Source organism: Erinaceus europaeus, unplaced genomic scaffold (genome assembly GCF_950295315.1).
Source record: "Erinaceus europaeus unplaced genomic scaffold, mEriEur2.1 scaffold_281, whole genome shotgun sequence".
Taxonomy (NCBI): Eukaryota; Metazoa; Chordata; class Mammalia; order Eulipotyphla; family Erinaceidae; genus Erinaceus; species Erinaceus europaeus.
In genome coordinates this window covers 67,315-86,916 of record NW_026647672.1, presented here as the reverse complement: position 1 = coordinate 86,916, position 19,602 = coordinate 67,315, and the positions used below count along the sequence as shown (strand labels likewise).

Here is a 19,602-nt window from a genome sequence, read left to right as displayed (position 1 = left end):
TCTCTCCTATCTTTCTCCTCCTCTGTCTCTCCTATCTTTCTCCTCCTCTGTCTCTCCTATCTTTCTCTGCCTCTGTCTCTCCTATCTTTCTCCGCCTCTGTCTCTCCTATCTTTCTCTGCCTCTGTCTCTCCTATCTTTCTCTGCCTCTGTCTCTCCTATCTTTCTCTACCTCTGTCTCTCCCATCTTTCTCTGCCTCTGTCTCTCCTATCTTTCTCCTCCTCTGTCTCTCCTATCTTTCTCCTCCTCTGTCTCTCCTATCTTTCTCTGCCTCTGTCTCTCCTATCTTTCTCCTCCTCTGTCTCTCCTATCTTTCTCTGCCTCTGTCTCTCCTATCTTTCTCTGCCTCTGTCTCTCCTATCTTTCTCCTCCTCTGTCTCTCCTATCTTTCTCCTCCTCTGTCTCTCCTATCTTTCTCTGCCTCTGTCTCTCCTATCTTTCTCCTCCTCTGTCTCTCCTATCTTTCTCTGCCTCTGTCTCTCCTATCTTTCTCCTCCTCTGTCTCTCCTATCTTTCTCCTCCTCTGTCTCTCCTATCTTTCTCTGCCTCTGTCTCTCTTATCTTTCTCCGCCTCTGTCTCTCCTATATTTCTCTGCCTCTGTCTCTCCTATCTTTCTCTGCCTCTGCCTCTCCCATCTTTCTCCTCCTCTGTCTCTCCTATCTTTCTCTGCCTCTGTCTCTCCTATCTTTCTCTTCCTCTGCCTCTCCTATCTTTCTCTTCTTCTGTCTCTCCTATCTTTCTCTTCCTCTGTCTCTCCTATCTTTCTCTTCTTCTGTCTCTCCTATCTTTCTCTTCCTCTGCCTCTCCTATCTTTCTCTTCCTGTCTTCCATCTTCTAGCAAAGAAAAAAAAAAGCAAAAAAGAATGAAGAATTGGCTGGAATTGTACTGGTACAACACCACAACACCCCAGCAATAATCCTGGTAGAAAAAATAAGGTAAGGTATGCTGACATCTATCATGTGAGATAGAAAATTAAATTCTTATGACAACAACAGTCTTATAAATCAGCGTTTCTCCAATAAACTGATTTGGCTGAAAAAGATAACTGTTTATTGATTGATAAAGACAGTGTATTTTACTCTAATGAACAAACAAGAAGCAAAAATAAGTCCTTATATTCTGACAACAGAATGGTGGTTACGAGAGGAAAGGCCAGAATTTCTGGTAAGGTGGAAAAAAAAAAAAATCACTGTCTGAAGGTTGGTGATTCTGAATGGAGAAAAAAATTTACAAGCTGCCAAGGAAAAGAAGAAAGTGACTTGCAAAGGTAGCATAGTCACACACGCACCAGACTTTTCAGCAGGAACGATGGAGGCCAGAGATGGTTTAGTCAAGGAGTCAAAGACAACAGCATACTCCCAGAGCAAGAGAAACATTAGGGAAGAAGACCAGAGTGCTCTGAACCCAAATTCCATCAAGACCCAGAGGGAAGAGGGAAAAAGGAAGGCCATCCGGAAGCAGCAGCAAGTGGAGGTGTGGCTAGAAGGGCTCACACTAGGGCCATCGCACATCTTTCTCCGCCTCTGTCTCTCCTATCTTTCTCCTCCTCAGTCTCTCCTATCTTTCTCCGCCTCTGTCTCTCCTATCTTTCTCCTCCTCTGTCTCTCCTATCTTTCTCCTCCTCTGTCTCTATCTTTCTCCTCCTCTGTCTCTCCTATCTTTCTCTGCCTCTGTCTCTCCTATCTTTCTCTGCCTCTGTCTCTCCTATCTTTCTCCGCCTCTGTCTCTCCTATCTTTCTCTGCCTCTGTCTCTCCTATCTATCTCTGCCTCTGTCTCTCCTATCTTTCTCCTCCTCTGTCTCTCCTATCTTCTCCTCCTCTGTCTCTCCTATCTTTCTCCTCCTCGGTCTCTCCTATATTTCTCCTCCTCTGTCTCTCCTATCTTTCTCCTCCTCTGTCTCTCCTATCTTTCTCTGCCTCTGTCTCTCCTATCTTTCTCCTCCTCTGTCTCTCCTATCTTTCTCTGCCTCTGTCTCTCCTATCTTTCTCCGCCTCTGACTCTCCTATCTTTCCCCGCCTCTGTCTCTCCTATCTTTCTCTGCCTCTGTCTCTCCTATCATTCTCCTCCTCTGTCTCTCCTATCTTTCTCCACTTCTGACTCTCCTATCTTTCTCCACCTCTGTCTCTCCTATCTTTCTCCGCCTCTGTCTCTCCTATCTTTCTCCGCCTCTGTCTCTCCTATCTTTCTCTGCCTCTGTCTCTCCTATCTTCTCTTCCTCTGTCTCTCTTATCTTTCTCTGCCTCTGTCTCTCCTATCTTTCTCCTCCTCTGTCTCTATCTTTCTCCTCCTCTGTCTCTCCTATCTTTCTCCGCCTCTGTCTCTCCTATCTTTCTCTGCCTCTGTCTCTCCTATCTTTCTCTGCCTCTGTCTCTCCTATCTTTCTCCGCCTCTGTCTCTCCTATCTTTCTCCTCCTCTGTCTCTCCTATCTTTCTCCTCCTCTGTCTCTCCTATCTTTCTCCTCCTCTGTCTCTCCTATCTTTCTCTGCCTCTGTCTCTCCTATCTTTCTCCTCCTCTGTCTCTCCTATCTTTCTCCTCCTCTGTCTCTCCTATCTTTCTCCTCCTCTGTCTCTCCTATCTTTCTCTGCCTCTGTCTCTCCTATCTTTCTCCGCCTCTGTCTCTCCTATCTTTCTCCGCTTCTGTCTCTCCTATCTTTCTCCTCCTCTGTCTCTCCTATCTTTCTCTGCCTCTGTCTCTCCTATCTTTCTCCGCCTCTGACTCTCCTATCTTTCCCCGCCTCTGTCTCTCCTATCTTTCTCTGCCTCTGTCTCTCCTATCTTTCTCCTCCTCTGTCTCTCCTATCTTTCTCCGCTTCTGACTCTCCTATCTTTCTCCACCTCTGTCTCTCCTATCTTTCTCCGCCTCTGTCTCTCCTATCTTTCTCCGCCTCTGTCTCTCCTATCTTTCTCCTCCTCTGTCTCTCCTATCTTCTCTTCCTCTGTCTCTCTTATCTTTCTCTGCCTCTGTCTCTCCTATCTTTCTCCTCCTCTGTCTCTATCTTTCTCCTCCTCTATCTCTCCTATCTTTCTCCGCCTCTGTCTCTCCTATCTTTCTCTGCCTCTGTCTCTCCTATCTTTCTCTGCCTCTGTCTCTCCTATCTTTCTCCGCCTCTGTCTCTCCTATCTTTCTCCTCCTCTGTCTCTCCTATCTTTCTCCTCCTCTGTCTCTCCTATCTTTCTCCTCCTCTGTCTCTCCTATCTTTCTCCTCCTCTGTCTCTCCTATCTTTCTCTGCCTCTGTCTCTCCTATCTTTCTCCGCCTCTGTCTCTCCTATCTTTCTCCGCTTCTGTCTCTCCTATCTTTCTCTGCCTCTGTCTCTCCTATCTTTCTCCGCCTCTGTCTCTCCTATCTTTCTCTGCCTCTGTCTCTCCTATCTTTCCCCTCCTCTGTCTCTCCTATCTTTCTCCTCCTCTGTCTCTCCTATCTTCTCCTCCTCTGTCTCTCCTATCTTTCTCCAGCCTCTGTCTCTCCTATCTTTCTCCTCCTCTGTCTCTCCTATCTTTCTCCTCCTCTGTCTCTCCTATCTTTCTCCTCCTCTGTCTCTCCTATCTTTCTCCTCTCTGTCTCTCCTATCTTTCTCTGCCTCTGCCTCTCCTATCTTTCTCCTCCTCTGTCTCTCCTATCTTTCTCTGCCTCTGCCTCTCCTATCTTTCTCCGCCTCTGCCTCTCCTATCTTTCTCCTCCTCTGTCTCTCCTATCTTTCTCTGCCTCTGTCTCTCCTATCTTTCTCCTCCTCTGTCTCTCCTATCTTTCTCCTCCTCTGTCTCTCCTATCTTTCTCCGCATCTGTCTCTCCTATCTTTCTCCACCTCTGTCTCTCCTATCTTTCTCCGCCTCTGTCTCTCCTATCTTTCTCCGCCTCTGTTTCTCCTATCTTTCTCCGCCTCTGTCTCTCCTATCTTTCTCCGCCTCTGTCTCTCGTATCTTTCTCCTCCTCTGTCTCTCCTATCTTTCTCCTCCTCTGTCTCTCCTATCTTTCTCTGCCTCTGTCTCTCCTATCTTTCTCCTCCTCTGTCTCTCCTATCTTTTCCGCCTCTGTCTCTCCTATCTTTCTCTGCCTCTGTCTCTCCTATCTTTCTCCGCCTCTGTCTCTCCTATCTTTCTCCTTTCTGTCTCTCCTATCTTTCTCCGCCTCTGTCTCTCCTATCTTTCTCTGCCTCTGTCTCTCCTATCTTTCTCCTCCTCTGTCTCTCCTATCTTTCTCTGCCTCTGTCTCTCCGATCTTACTCTGCCTCTGTCTCTCCTATCTTTCTCTGCCTCTGTCTCTCCTATCTTTCTCCTCCTCTGTCTCTCCTATCTTTCTCCTCCTCTGTCTCTCCTATCGTTCTCTGCCTCTGTCTCTCCTATCTTTCTCCTCCTCTGTCTCTCCTATCTTTCTCTGCCTCTGTCTCTCCTATCTTTCTCCTCCTCTGTCTCTCCTATCTTTCTCTGCCTCTGTCTCTCCTATCTTTCTCTGCCTCTGTCTCTCCTATCTTTCTCTGCCTCTGTCTCTCTTATCTTTCTCCGCCTCTGTCTCTCCTATCTTTCTCCGCCTCTGTCTCTCCTATCTTTCTCTGCCTTTGTTTCTCCTATCTTTCTCCTCCTCTGTCTCTCCTATCTTTCTCCTCCTCTGTCTCTCCTATCTTTCTCTGCCTCTGTCTCTCCTATCTTTCTCTGCCTCTGTCTCTCCTATCTTTCTCCTCCTCTGTCTCTCCTATATTTCTCTGCCTCTGTCTCTCCTATCTTTCTCCGCCTCTGTCTCTCCTATCTTTCTCCGCCTCTGTCTCTCCTATCTTTCTCCGCCTCTGTCTCTCGTATCTTTCTCCTCCTCTGTCTCTCCTATCTTTCTCCTCCTCTGTCTCTCCTATCTTTCTCTGCCTCTGTCTCTCCTATCTTTTTCCTCCTCTGTCTCTCCTATCTTTTCCGCCTCTGTCTCTCCTATCTTTCTCTGCCTCTGTCTCTCCTATCTTTCTCCGCCTCTGTCTCTCCTATCTTTCTCCTACTCTGTCTCTCCTATCTTTCTCCGCCTCTGTCTCTCCTATCTTTCTCCTCCTCTGTCTCTCCTATCTTTCTCTGCCTCTGTCTCTCCTATCTTTCTCCTCCTCTATCTCTCCTATCTTTCTCTGCCTCTGTCTCTCCTATCTTACTCTGCCTCTGTCTCTCCTATCTTTCTCTGCCTCTGTCTCTCCTATCTTTCTCCTCCTCTGTCTCTCCTATCTTTCTCCTCCTCTGTCTCTCCTATCGTTCTCTGCCTCTGTCTCTCCTATCTTTCTCCTCCTCTGTCTCTCCTATCTTTCTCTGCCTCTGTCTCTCCTATCTTTCTCCTCCTCTGTCTCTCCTATCTTTCTCTGCCTCTGTCTCTCCTATCTTTCTCTGCCTCTGTCTCTCCTATCTTTCTCTGCCTCTGTCTCTCCTATCTTTCTCCGCCTCTGTCTCTCCTATCTTTCTCCGCCTCTGTCTCTCCTATCTTTCTCTGCCTTTGTTTCTCCTATCTTTCTCCTCCTCTGTCTCTCCTATCTTTCTCCTCCTCTGTCTCTCCTATCTTTCTCTGCCTCTGTCTCTCCTATCTTTCTCCTCCTCTGTCTCTCCTATCTTTCTCCTCCTCTGTCTCTCCTATCTTTCTCCTACTCTGTCTCTCCTATCTTTCTCCGCCTCTGTCTCTCCTATCTTTCTCCTCCTCTGTCTCTCCTATCTTTCTCTGCCTCTGTCTCTCCTATCTTTCTCCTCCTCTGTCTCTCCTATCTTTCTCCTACTCTGTCTCTCCTATCTTTCTCCTACTCTGTCTCTCCTATCTTTCTCCGCCTCTGTCTCTCCTATCTTTCTCCTCCTCTGTCTCTCCTATCTTTCTCTGCCTCTGTCTCTCCTATCTTTCTCCTCCTCTATCTCTCCTATCTTTCTCTGCCTCTGTCTCTCCTATCTTACTCTGCCTCTGTCTCTCCTATCTTTCTCTGCCTCTGTCTCTCCTATCTTTCTCCGCCTCTGTCTCTCCTATCTTTCTCCGCCTCTGTCTCTCCTATCTTTCTCTGCCTTGTTTCTCCTATCTTTCTCCTCCTCTGTCTCTCCTATCTTTCTCCTCCTCTGTCTCTCCTATCTTTCTCTGCCTCTGTCTCTCCTATCTTTCTCTGCCTCTGTCTCTCCTATCTTTCTCCTCCTCTGTCTCTCCTATCTTTCTCCTCCTCTGTCTCTCCTATCTTTCTCTGCCTCTGTCTCTCCTATCTTTCTCTGCCTGTCTCTCCTATCTTTCTCTGCCTGTCTCTCCTATCTTTCTCCTCCTCTGTCTCTCCTATCTTTCTCCTCCTCTGTCTCTCCTATCTTTCTCCTCCTCTGTCTCTCCTATCTTTCTCCTCGTCTGTCTCTCCTATCTTTCTCCTCCTCTGTCTCTCCTATCTTTCTCCTCCTCAGTCTCTCCTATCTTTCTCTGCCTCTGTCTCTCCTATCTTTCTCTGCCTCTGTCTCTCCTATCTTTCTCCGCCTCTGTCTCTCCTATCTTTCTCTGCCTCTGTCTCTCCTATCTTTCTCTGCCTCTGTCTCTCCTATCTTTCTCCTCCTCTGTCTCTCCTATCTTTCTCTGCCTCTGTCTCTCCTATCTTTCTCTGCCTCTGTCTCTCCTATCTTTCTCCGCCTCAGTCTTTCCTATCTTTTTCCTCCTCTGTCTCTCCTATCTTTCTCCTCCTCTGTCTCTCCTATCTTTCTCCTCCTCTGTCTCTCCTATCTTTCTCTGCCTCTGTCTCTCCTATCTTTCTCCTCCTCTGTCTCTCCTATCTTTCTCCTGCTCTGTCTCTCCTATCTTTCTCTGCCTCTGTCTCTCCTATCTTTCTCCTCCTCTGTCTCTCCTATCTTTCTCCTCCTCTGTCTCTCCTATCTTTCTCCTCCTCTGTCTCTCCTATCTTTCTCCGCCTCTGTCTCTCCTATCTTTCTCAGCCTCTGTCTCTCCTATCTTTCTCCTCCTCTGTCTCTCCTATCTTTCTCCTCCTCTGTCTCTCCTATCTTTCTCCTCCTCTGTCTCTCCTATCTTTTTCTGCCTCTGTCTCTCCTATCTTTCTCCTCCTCTGTCTCTATCTTTTTCCTCCTCTGTCTCTCCTATCTTTCTCTGCGTCTGTCTCTCCTATCTTTCTCCTCCTCTGTCTCTCCTATTTTTCTCTGCCTCTGTCTCTCCTATCTTTCTCTGCCTCTGTCTCTCCTATCTTTCTCCTCCTCTATCTCTCCTATCTTTCTCCTCCTCTGTCTCTCCTATCTTTCTCCTCCTCTGTCTCTCCTATCTTTCTCTGCCTCTGCCTCTCCTATCTTTCTCCTCCTCTGTATCTCCTATCTTTCTCCTAATCTGTCTCTCCTATCTTTCTCCGCCTCTGTCTCTCCTATCTTTCTCCGCCTCTGTCTCTCCTATCTTTCTCCGCCTCTGTCTCTCCTATCTTTCTCCGCCTCTGTCTCTCCTATCTTTCTCCGCCTCTGTCTCTCCTATCTTTCTCTGCCTCTGTCTCTCCTATCTTTCTCTGCCTCTGTCTCTCCTATCTTTCTCTACCTCTGTCTCTCCCATCTTTCTCTGCCTCTGTCTCTCCTATCTTTCTCCTCCTCTGTCTCTCCTATCTTTCTCCTCCTCTGTCTCTCCTATCTTTCTCTGCCTCTGTCTCTCCTATCTTTCTCCGCCTCTGTCTCTCCTATCTTTCTCTGCCTCTGTCTCTCCTATCTTTCTCTGCCTCTGTCTCTCCTATCTTTCTCTACCTCTGTCTCTCCCATCTTTCTCTGCCTCTGTCTCTCCTATCTTTCTCCTCCTCTGTCTCTCCTATCTTTCTCCTCCTCTGTCTCTCCTATCTTTCTCTGCCTCTGTCTCTCCTATCTTTCTCCTCCTCTGTCTCTCCTATCTTTCTCTGCCTCTGTCTCTCCTATCTTTCTCCTCCTCTGTCTCTCCTATCTTTCTCCTCCTCTGTCTCTCCTATCTTTCTCCTCCTCTGTCTCTCCTATCTTTCTCTGCCTCTGTCTCTCCTATCTTTCTCCTCCTCTGTCTCTCCTATCTTTCTCTGCCTCTGTCTCTCCTATCTTTCTCCTCCTCTGTCTCTCCTATCTTTCTCCTCCTCTGTCTCTCCTATCTTTCTCTGCCTCTGTCTCTCTTATCTTTCTCCGCCTCTGTCTCTCCTATATTTCTCTGCCTCTGTCTCTCCTATCTTTCTCTGCCTCTGCCTCTCCCATCTTTCTCCTCCTCTGTCTCTCCTATCTTTCTCTGCCTCTGTCTCTCCTATCTTTCTCTTCCTCTGCCTCTCCTATCTTTCTCTTCTTCTGTCTCTCCTATCTTTCTCTTCCTCTGTCTCTCCTATCTTTCTCTTCTTCTGTCTCTCCTATCTTTCTCTTCCTCTGCCTCTCCTATCTTTCTCTTCCTGTCTTCCATCTTCTAGCAAAGAAAAAAAAAAGCAAAAAAGAATGAAGAATTGGCTGGAATTGTACTGGTACAACACCACAACACCCCAGCAATAATCCTGGTAGAAAAAATAAGGTAAGGTATGCTGACATCTATCATGTGAGATAGAAAATTAAATTCTTATGACAACAACAGTCTTATAAATCAGCGTTTCTCCAATAAACTGATTTGGCTGAAAAAGATAACTGTTTATTGATTGATAAAGACAGTGTATTTTACTCTAATGAACAAACAAGAAGCAAAAATAAGTCCTTATATTCTGACAACAGAATGGTGGTTACGAGAGGAAAGGCCAGAATTTCTGGTAAGGTGGAAAAAAAAAAAATCACTGTCTGAAGGTTGGTGATTCTGAATGGAGAAAAAAATTTACAAGCTGCCAAGGAAAAGAAGAAAGTGACTTGCAAAGGTAGCATAGTCACACACGCACCAGACTTTTCAGCAGGAACGATGGAGGCCAGAGATGGTTTAGTCAAGGAGTCAAAGACAACAGCATACTCCCAGAGCAAGAGAAACATTAGGGAAGAAGACCAGAGTGCTCTGAACCCAAATTCCATCAAGACCCAGAGGGAAGAGGGAAAAAGGAAGGCCATCCGGAAGCAGCAGCAAGTGGAGGTGTGGCTAGAAGGGCTCACACTAGGGCCATCGCACATGGCGATCTGTATGTTTTACTGGATAAGCGATCTAACTTTTTGAAAGAAATCTACTTAAGAATACACACCACGTGAAAAAATCATGTTGAGTGAAATAAGTCAGAAACAGAAGGATGAATATGGGATGATCCCACTCTCAGGCCGAAGTTGAAAAACAAGATCAGAAAACACAGGGGAGTCGGGCGGTAGCGCAGCGGGCTAAGCGCAGGTGGCGCAAAGCACAAGGACCGGCATAAGGATCCCGGTTCGAACCCCGGCTCCCCACCTGCAGGGGAGTCGCTTCACAGGCGGTGAAGCAGGTCTGCAGGTGTCTGTCTTTCTCTCCCCCTCTCTGTCTCCCCCTCCTCTCTCCATTTCTCTCTGTCCTATCCAACAACGACAACAACAATAATAACCACAACAATAAAACAACAAGAGCAAGAAAAGGGAATAAATAAATAAAATAAAATATTAAAAAAAAATGAAAAGAAAACACAAGTCGAACCTGAACTGGAATTGGAGTACTGCACCTAAGTAAAAGTCTCTGGGGTGGGTGGGTGGGTGGGGAGAATACAGGTCCATGAAAGATGATGAATGACATAGTGGGGGTTGTATTGTTAAATGGGAATCTGGGGAATGTTATGCGTGTACAAACTATTGTATTTACTGTTGAATGTAAAACATTAATTCCCCAATAAAGAAATAAATTATAAAAAAAATAAAAATAAATAAAGAGTACAAACAACAACAAAAAAGAATACACACCATGACTTCAAAAACACGTATTAGCAAGAATTTTTTGATGGAACTGCTCAGCACCAATGTAGGCAGAGAAAAAGAACTTTTTTTTTTTTTTGTTAGCTGCCAGAGTTATCATGGGGCCCCACACCTGCACTATTCCAACACCCTGATAGACTTTATTTTGTCCAAAATATATAAAAAAAGACCATATGTGTTATTACCAAATGCTTTTTGTTCACCTGAGATAATTCAGTGATTTTTGCCCTTTGCTATATTAATATGGCATATTACATTAATTTTCTGATACTATATCAATATTTTAAAGTCTTGGACCCTATCATAGGGTGGGGGAAATAGCATAATGATTATGCAAACATTCTCTAATGTCTGAGACTCCAAGGTCTCAGGTTCAATTCCCCACACCACTCACCATAAGCTAGAGCTGAGTAGTGCTCTCGTAAAAAAAAAAAAAAAAAAATCTGTAGAGTTAAAAAAATTTTGTTTGTTTTTTTTATATATATATGTATTTATTTATCCCCGTTTGTTGCCCTTGTTTTTTATTGTTGTAGTTTATTTGGTTCTTTTATGATGGTAAAAGGATTGAACCTTGGACTTTGGAGCCTCAGCTATGAGAGTCTGTGAATAACCATTATGCTGTCTTCCCTGGCCCTAACCTAGTGGTTCTATTTCTACAAGTAATGAAAAATAAATAAATGTCTTAGGCATAAAGAAAAGTGATTATGGACCACTGAGTAGCTCACTTAGACAATGTGCTGTGCTGCCATGTGCTGGACTCAGGTTTGAGCCGAGCCCCCACCACACTGAAGAAGATTTGGTGATTATTACCGCAACTATATGAAATAGAAAAAATGGTGGCCTGGGAGGGAGTGCAGTGGATAAAGCTTTGGACTCTCAAGTTTGAGGTCCTGAGTGCATGTGGGTAAGAATGATGCTCTGGTGCAATCTCTCCCTCTCCTGGAGGACAATGACATCAATAACAACAATAATAACTACTACAACAATAAAAACAACAAGGGCAACAAAAGGGAATAAATAAATATTTAAAAAAAAAAAAAAAAAGGAGGCTAGGGAGCTAGTTCAGCTTCCATGCCTGGGGTACTGAAGGTCTCAGATTCGATACTTGGCACTACCCAGCCAGAACTAAGCAGTGCTTTTATCTCAGTTGGGGGGTGAGCGTCTCTGCCTCTGTCTCTGCCTGTCTCTCTCTTTCAAAATAAGTTAAAGGGCAGCAAAATATCTTTCCTGAATAGTTCACCTGATTTGCCATGTACACAATCCAGGCTTTGAGCCGGGCCCATTGCATGTGTCCCCCTGCACCCCCAAACCTGGCAAAGTCCACCTGGAGTGGTAAAGCCTCAACAAGTAAATAAATCTCTAAAATACGCTAGTGGTTAATCCTGGCAAAATGTACCTCTGTGACAATAAAGGAAGTTAACATTTCCTCAATACTGTCATATTGGAGTTGGAACAAAAGAAAATGGCTAACTGAAATGTGTCATTATGTGTCTGATACAGATCACTGCAAAGAATCAGTAACAATACGAGGGAGAGCGGGATTCAAGGAAGGTAAGCTGTAAACTATATACCCGAATACAAACTTAAAACAACACACAGCAGAACCTCTTAGGAGCTGGACGATGGTTCACTTAGTAGAGTGACCACTGTGTCATGACTGAGGCCCAGGTCTGAACTCCCCATCACCACACACAGAGCACCCTGATGGCAGACTAGTGCTGCCCTGCTTCTCCTTCTACGCTCCGTCTCCCTACCTCTATCTGGAATTTTAAACAGTCTGCCAGGAGATCTAGATCCACTAGCTATGAAGTCTAGAGGACAAACAAATAACAATCCCTCGGCACACAGAAAAGTCTACAAAGTCATTACGTGGGAATTCCCCTGCACACAAGTAGTGGGTTTAGGGAAGTATTTATTCTTTCTAGTATTCTGTTTCCTCAAATAAGTATTACTTCATTAATCAGGGGGGGAAAAGAGTGATGAAATAGAGGTGAGAATGAATGAATCCTTACCTAAGGAGGTCACATTCCCATAGTTCTCCAATATCACGTCCCAGTACAAGGCTCTCTGAGCTGGGGCCAGACACGCCCATTCCTCAGGAGTGAAGCACACGGAGACCTCCTCAAACATCACCAACTCCTGAAGCAACAGTGTGTGAGCTCTTCTTCTGAAGGGGGTTCCTTCCACCTCCAGGGAAGGGGCACTCTGTGATGCCATAGAGTGGGCAAGGGCAGGCACGGAGGCCCGGGTCACACAAGGAAAGCCGAGTTTCCAAACGCAGAGACCTTCACGTAGCGGCGAGCAAAAACTGGCCTGAGCAAAGCACTTCAGGTACAAGCAGGGACTGTGGAGCGGAGAGAGGACGGCACATCTTACCTGGGGCTGTGCTGTCAGAAGCTTAAGTGCCATTAATCAATTTCTTGGGTTCTCTTCCTGGGAGAGGGCAGAAGTCTCAGGGACAGGAGGATCTGTAGGAGCAGAAAAAAAAACTGTCTGTGAGGTTACCACTGTTCCTGCCCGCTCCCAGTCCAGGATCGTCATCTTAAAAAAAAACAGACACGCACATGCACACGCACACACACAGGCTTAGGAGGTGGTGCAGAGGATAAAAAGCTGGAATTTCTTTATTTTTTGTTTGTTTGCTTGTTTTTAAGATTATTTATTTATTTATTTATTTATTTATTATTTGATAGAGACAGGAATTGAGAGGGAAGGGGAGGTAGGGAGAAAGACAGATACCGTATCACCGCTCCACCATTGGTGAAGCTTTCCCCCTGCAGGTGGGGGTCAGGGGCTTGAACCCGGGTCCTGCAGCACTGCAATGTGTGCGCTTAACTGGTGCACCACTGCCACGGGCCCCAAAGCACTGAACTGTCAAGCACGAACTTCTAGGTTTGGTCCTGGCACTGCGAACGCCAGGGTGATGGTCTGGTTCTCTCTCTTTTTCTTTCTTTTTTTTTATATTTATTTATCTGTTTCCTTTTTGTTGTTCTTGTTGTTTTTACTGTTGTAGTTATTATTGTTGTTGATGTCGTCATTGCTGGATAGAACAGAGACAAATGGAGAGAGGAGAGAAAGACAGAGAGGGGGAAGAAAGACAGACACCTGCAGACCTGCTTCACCGCCTATGAAGCAACTCCCCTGCAGGTGGGGAGCCGGAAGCTCAAACTGGGATCCTTGGTCTGGTTCTTGCGCTTTGCGCCTCATGCGCTTAACCCGCTGTGCTACTGCCCGGCTCCCTGGTTCTTTCAAACAAACGAATCTTAAAAAAAAAAACATAAACAAAACTTATTTCTGAGTCGGAATGTAAGAGAACAGAATACAGGTCAACTCTGGTGCTGGCACTGAAGTTGGGGTAGGTCCTGGCACGCAAGTCCTAGGCTCTCATGCTGAGAAGTCCCCTCAGTTCCCATCATCTCTTACAAATAAGGAATTCAGAAAGATCAGGAATTCCCAAAATTTGGCAATGACAGCTACAAAACAACCCACAAGTGTCTGCTGAGTGATCTACACAAACAACAGCGGCAAGACTGGGGGGGGGGGGGGGGGGACATTGGGCTGAGCACAAGTCACTTTTTTTTTTTTTTAACCAGAGCACAGCTTAGCTCTGGTTGATGGTGGTGTGGGGACTGAACCTGGGATTTGGGAGCCTCAGGTCTGAGTTTCTTTGCATAACCATTAAGCTATCTACCCACCGCCCAAGTACACATTATAATGCTCAAGGACCGGCATAAGGATCCGGGTTCGAACCCCCGGCTCCCCACCTGTAGGGGCGTTGCTACAGGTGATGAAGCAGGTGGTGAAGCAGGTCTGCAGGCGTCTGTCTATGAAAAAAAAAAGTCTGTAAGGAGTTGGGCAGTGGCTCACTTGGTTGCGTGCACAGGTCACCATGCACAAAGATCTGGTTGAAGCCCCCGGTCCCCACCTGCGGGGAGGAAGCTTCATGAGCGGTGAAGCGGGGCTGCAGGCGTCTCCTCTGCCTTCCCACTCTTAATTTCTGTCTTGTCAAATAAATGAAGAATGAACAAAACAGGAAAAAGCGGCCACCAGGAGCAGAGGATCTGCCATACAGGCACTGAGCAGCAGTGCTGATGTTAGTGGCAATAAAAGAAAGAAAAGAGTGGAAGAGGAGAAAGAAAAGATCTTTAAAAGTGCAGGGACCGGTGTCAGGATCCCGGTTCGAGCCCCCGGCCCCCCACCTGCAGGGGAGTCGCTTCACAGGCGGTGAAGCAGGTCTGCAGGTGTCTGTCTTTCTCTCCCCCTCCCTGCCTACCCCTCCTCTCTCCATTTCTCTCTGTCCTATCCAACAACAATGACAGCAATAACAATAACTACCACAACAGTGAAAAACAACAAGGGAAACAAAAGGGAAAATAAATATAAAAAAATTTTAAAAATACAAAAAGAAGTCACATGTGGGGTGAGGGGATAACATAATGGTTCTGCAAACAGACTCTCCTGCCTGAGGCTCCCAGGTGCCAGGTTCACACCCCTGCACCACCATCACCATCAGGGCTGAGCAGTGCTCTGGTCAAAAAGAAAAGGAACTGGCCCAGGAGGTGGCGCAGTGGTAAAGCTTCGGACTCTCAAGCAGGAGGTCCCAGGTTTGATCCCCGGCAGCACATGTGCCAGAGGGATGTCTGGTTCTTTCTCTCTCCTCCTATCTTTCTCATAAATAAATAAAATCTTTAAAAAAAAAAAAAAGAGGGAGTCGGGCGGTAGCGCAGCGGGTTAAGCGCACGTGGCACAAAGCGCAAGGACCGGCTCGAGGATCCCGGTTCGAGCCCCCGGCTCCCCACCTGCAGGGGAGTCGCTTCACAGGTGGTGAAGCAGGTCTGCAGGTGTCTGTCTTTCTCTCCCCCTGTCTTCCCCTCCTCTCTCCATTTCTTTCTGTCCTATTCAACAATGACGACATCAACAACAACAACTACAACAGCAATAAAAAACAGCAAAGGCAACAAAAGGGAAAATAAATAGAAAGAAAGAAAGAAAGAGAGAAAGAAAGAAGGAAAGGAACTTCTCTGTAGAGCCAAGGAAGCAAGCTCGTGTGAGATGGGGCTGAAGCGCAGCGACGTGCTGAGGAAGCCGTGGGTGCTCTCCAGATGCACCTTGCTGCGGCTCCAGGGGGCTGAGCAGCGCCGAGCCAGCGAGAGGGTTTAGGCGGCTGTCAGCAGGCACAGAAGGCGGTGCTGCTCCTGGAGGGCTCGTCCTCTTCTCAACTGCGTCCTGGTCCTGGACGAGAAAAGCACAGTGAAACACGCGGCCGCTTTTCACCGCCAAGACGGGGCTGGCGAGGGGTGGGAGGAAGCCATGGCCGGCCCCGAGGCCCCGGGCCCAGTCTCCTGCACCACCATCGGCCTGAGCTGAGCAGTGCTCCGGAAAAGCGACCAGCGTGTGCGATTGGTGCTTCTCTCCTGCAGCGCCGCTCTCCTTTACTCGGGGCTGTGTTCCCTGCAGGGCTCCGGCTAGTCGCACACGTCAGTTTCGGCCAAGCACCTGCCTTCTGAAAGGCCTTCTCCTCCCATCAGTGCCACTTTCCTATTTCATCTTACTAAGCGTTGTTTCTTCCTTAGAAAAGGGGGCGGGGGAACAGAAGTTGGGCTTGGTGGCTAAGGAGGGTCAAAGTAGCAAGCAGCAACTACAGCATGGCTCTCGCTCGCTCGTTTCAGATCAGCTCTGGTGCTCTGGTTTAGCAAGATGTTTTATTTTTTTTAAAGATTTTATTTATTGATGAGAAAGATAGGAGGAGAGAGAGAAAGAACCAGACATCACTTTGGCACATGTGCTGCCAGGGCTTGAACTCAGGACCTCACGCTTGAGAGTCCAATGCTTTATCCACTAAGCCACCTCCCGGACCACATGATCTTTTTTTTTTTTTTTAATGTTTTTTATATTCATTTATGCCGGGCTAGCTTCGCAGGAGAGAGACGACCAGGGACTCATGGCTGAGCTGGGAACGCAGTTCAATCTTTATTGAGCGGGAATGCAGTTCAATCTAGCTATCTCTAATCACAATCCTGTCCTATATGTCTCCTGAGGCAGAAGTGTCAGGTCGGAAGAGGATGTGCGCAGGATAGGGGGTGGGGAGAAGGAAAAAGCGCGTGAACCACTGGGGATTAAACCAGTGCGGGCAAAACAATGATGATGTAAACAGACCACAGCGGCAAGCAATGCAACACAAGGGTCTTAGAAGCAGAATTTAGAAGCAGGCCAACACATTTAATTACTTATTCCCTTTTGTTGCCCTTGTTTTATTGTTGTAATTATTATTGATGTTGTTGGGTAGGACAGAGAGAAATGGAGAGAGGAGGGGAAGACAGAGAGGGGGAGAGACAGACATACACCTGCAGACCTGCTTCACCGCTTGTGAAGCGACTCCCCTGCGGGTGGGAGCCCGATCTTCTATTTAGTCTTTGCTTATGCCTTGATGCCCTAGTTGGAAGAACACCGAAGGAAGTTTCTAGACACGTGGTTTTTCTGTGAGTAGATATTTGACTTAAGGCAACCCAGTGAACCTACAGGCTCCATTTTCTTTTTTAAATCTTTAAAATTGTTATCTTTATTTATTTACTAGATAGAAACAGAGAGAAATTGAGATGGGTGAAGAAGGGAGAGGAAGACACATGCAGCCCTTCTCCACCTCTCACGAAGCCTTCCTCCTGCAGGCAGGAACTGAGGGCTCGAACCCGGTCCTTGTGCACTGTAACGTGTGCGCTCCACCACCGGCACCGCTGTCTGGCCCCTGGACTCCATTTTCTTATTTCATGAAAGAGAAGGTGGGCTTGTGGTCTTTTTTTTTTTTTAATCTTTATTTGTCTGATAGAGACAGCCAGATATCGAGAGCGGAGGGGAGATGCTGGAACCCGGGCCCCTGAGCACCGTGAGTGCCGCCACCTGGCCCTGGGTTTGTGACTCTTTTTGTTGTTACCAGTTACCCCACTTCAGGTCAACCATTTCCGAGAGACAGAGACAGAGAGACAGAGACAGCCCTTCCACAGCACCAGTTTCTTGTCAGTGCTACCGGGACCGGCTCAAGCCGGCGCCCAGGTGCCGCAGGCAAGTCCCGGGCTGAGCGGAGGCGGCAGCGAGCGGCCTGCAGCCAGGCAGGGTCCCGACTAGCTGGCCAAACGCGTCCAGTCTCGAAGAGGCCCGGCGACCCAGCCCGGCTCACAGGCCCCGTCGAGGCCTGGCCAGACTCCAGAAGCTTCTTTTTTTTTCTTCTTACTTTTCTATTACTGTTATTTACTTATTGGATAGAGACAGCCAGAAATTCAGAGGGGTGTGGGAGACAGGGAGAGAGACAGAGACACACCTGCAGCCCTGCTCCACTCGCAAAGCTTCCCCCTGCAGGTGGGGCACTGGGGACTCGAACCTGGGTCCTTGCACGCTGTAACATGTGCGCTCAACCAGGTGCACCACCACCCGGCCCCTGGAAGCTTCTTTTCCCTTTCTTGCTACGCCTTATGCTCCAGGCTTGCTTACTCACGACAGACAGACAGACAGACAGACTGACAACGCAGGTGCTCATGAAAGCCGACAAAGGCCAGGCCGCAGGCTCAGTGCCCTGGGCCAAGTCGCCGCAGGCCTCCCGCTTCCTGGCCGGTGGCCGGACCGCGTCCTCCGCGGTGCCCTCTCCTCCCGGCTGGACGCTGCTCGGCCTCACCCACCTGGCCGGGTCCCACGGGCGCCCCACCTGCGCAACTCCATCCTGGGGGGACTCGGACTCGGAGGGCGGGGGACGGGCCAGGCCCCAGCCCAGGGGAAGCTCCGCGCGGTGAAGGAGGGCTGCCGCATCTGGGTCGTATGACAGTGACACGCGGGGCTCGAGGGGAACAGCCACGAAAGGGCAGGAGACAGGCACAGGACAGACAGACAGCACCCACGCGGCGGCCTCCCCTCGGACCTGCAGCTCCTCCAGCAGCGCCGCGGCCTCCTCGCCACTGCCGGGCCGGTGCAGCTGCACCCAGGCGCGGAGCTCGGCGGGCAGGATGCTGAGGAACCGCTCCAGCACCAGCAGCTCCAGGATCTGCGCCTTCGTGCGCGACTTGGGCTGCAGCCACCCGCGGCACAGCTCCCGTAGCCGGTCCAGCGCCTCATGGGGCCCCGCCGTGTCGCTGTAGCGCAGCCGCCGGAAGCACAGGTGTGAGGCCTCAGCCAGGGAGCCGTGAACCTGCCACCCGTCCTGCCCGCTGAGCCCCTGTAGCCTCGGGACTCCGCGGGCAAAGGCTGCTCCTGCCATGGGCACAACACCTGCAAAGGAAGAAAAGCAGGTAGTCGGCGGCCTGGCCCGCACACGGCTCTGCCCGCAGGCACACGGCTCTGCCCAGCACAGACTCTGCCCAGCATGGGCTCTGCCTGGCACAGACTCTGCCCAGCACAGACTCTGACCAGCACGGGCTCTGCCCAGCACAGACTCTGCCCGGCACGGGATCTGCCCAGCACAGACTCTGCCCAGCACGGGCTCTGCCCAGCACAGACTCTGCCCGGCACAGGCTCTGCCCAGCACAGGCTCTGCCCGGCACAGGCTCTGCCCGGCACAGGCTCTGCCCAGCACGGACTCTGCCCGGCACAGACTCTGCCCAGCACAGACTCTGCCCGGCACAGACTCTGCCCAGCACGGACTCTGCCCAGCACAGACTCTGCCCAGCACGGACTCTGCCCAGCACGGATTCTGCCCAGCACGGACTCTGCCCAGCACGGACTCTGCCCAGCACAGACTCTGCCTGGCACAGGCTCTGCCCGGCACAGACTCTGCCCAGCACAGACTCTGCCCAGCACGGACTCTGCCCGGCACAGGCTCTGCCCAGCACGGACTCTGCCCGGCACAGGCTCTGCCCGGCACAAACTCTGCCCGGCACAGGCTCTGCCCGGCACAGACTCTGCCCGGCACAGACTCTGCCCGGCACGGACTCTGCCCAGCACAGGCTCTGCCCGGCACAGGCTCTGCCCGGCACAGGCTCTGCCCAGCACGGACTCTGCCCAGCACGGACTCTGCCCAGCACAGACTCTGCCCGGCACAGGCTCTGCCCGGCACAGGCTCTGCCCAGCACGGACTCTGCCCAGCACGGACTCTGCCCAGCACGGACTCTGCCCAGCACGGACTCTGCCCGGCACAGACTCTGCCCGGCACAGGCTCTGCCCGGCACAGACTCTGCCCGGCACAGGCTCTGCCCGGCACGGACTCTGCCCAGCACGGACTCTGCCCAGCACGGACTCTGCCCAGCACGGACTCTGCCCAGCACAGGCTCTGCCCGGCACAGGCTCTGCCCGGCACGGGCTCTGCCCAGCACGGACTCTGCCCGGCACAGACTCTGCCCGGCACAGGCTCTGCCCAGCACGGACTCTGCCCAGCACAGGCTCTGCCCGGCACAGGCTCTGCCCGGCACAGGCTCTGCCCGGCACAGGCTCTGCCCGGCACAGGCTCTGCCCGGCACGGACTCTGCCCGGCACAGACTCTGCCCAGCACAGGCTCTGCCCAGCACAGACTCTGCCCAGCACGGACTCTGCCCAGCACAGGCTCTGCCCGGCACAGGCTCTGCCCGGCACAGGCTCTGCCCGGCACGGACTCTGCCCGGCACGGACTCTGCCCAGCACGGACTCTGCCCAGCACGGACTCTGCCCAGCACAGGCTCTGCCCGGCACAGGCTCTGCCCGGCACGGGCTCTGCCCAGCACGGACTCTGCCCGGCACAGACTCTGCCCAGCACAGGCTCTGCCCAGCACGGACTCTGCCCAGCACGGACTCTGCCCAGCACGGACTCTGCCCAGCACAGACTCTGCCCAGCACAGGCTCTGCCCGGCACAGGCT

At 49.9% G+C, this 19,602-nt stretch overlaps 1 protein-coding gene across 1 annotated transcript in view; it reads right to left on the bottom strand.

The window, feature by feature from the left end:
* Positions 1–18,034, bottom strand: part of LOC103128295 (zinc finger protein 197-like) — a 101,052-nt gene extending 83,018 nt beyond the window's left edge. The window contains 4 exon segments of the mRNA XM_060184230.1: positions 11,808–11,934; positions 12,172–12,263; positions 14,904–15,027; positions 17,309–18,034. Of these exon segments, the coding sequence (XP_060040213.1) occupies positions 11,808–11,934; positions 12,172–12,263; positions 14,904–15,027; positions 17,309–18,034 (1,069 nt within the window).
* Positions 18,035–19,602: the final 1,568 nt, after the last annotated feature.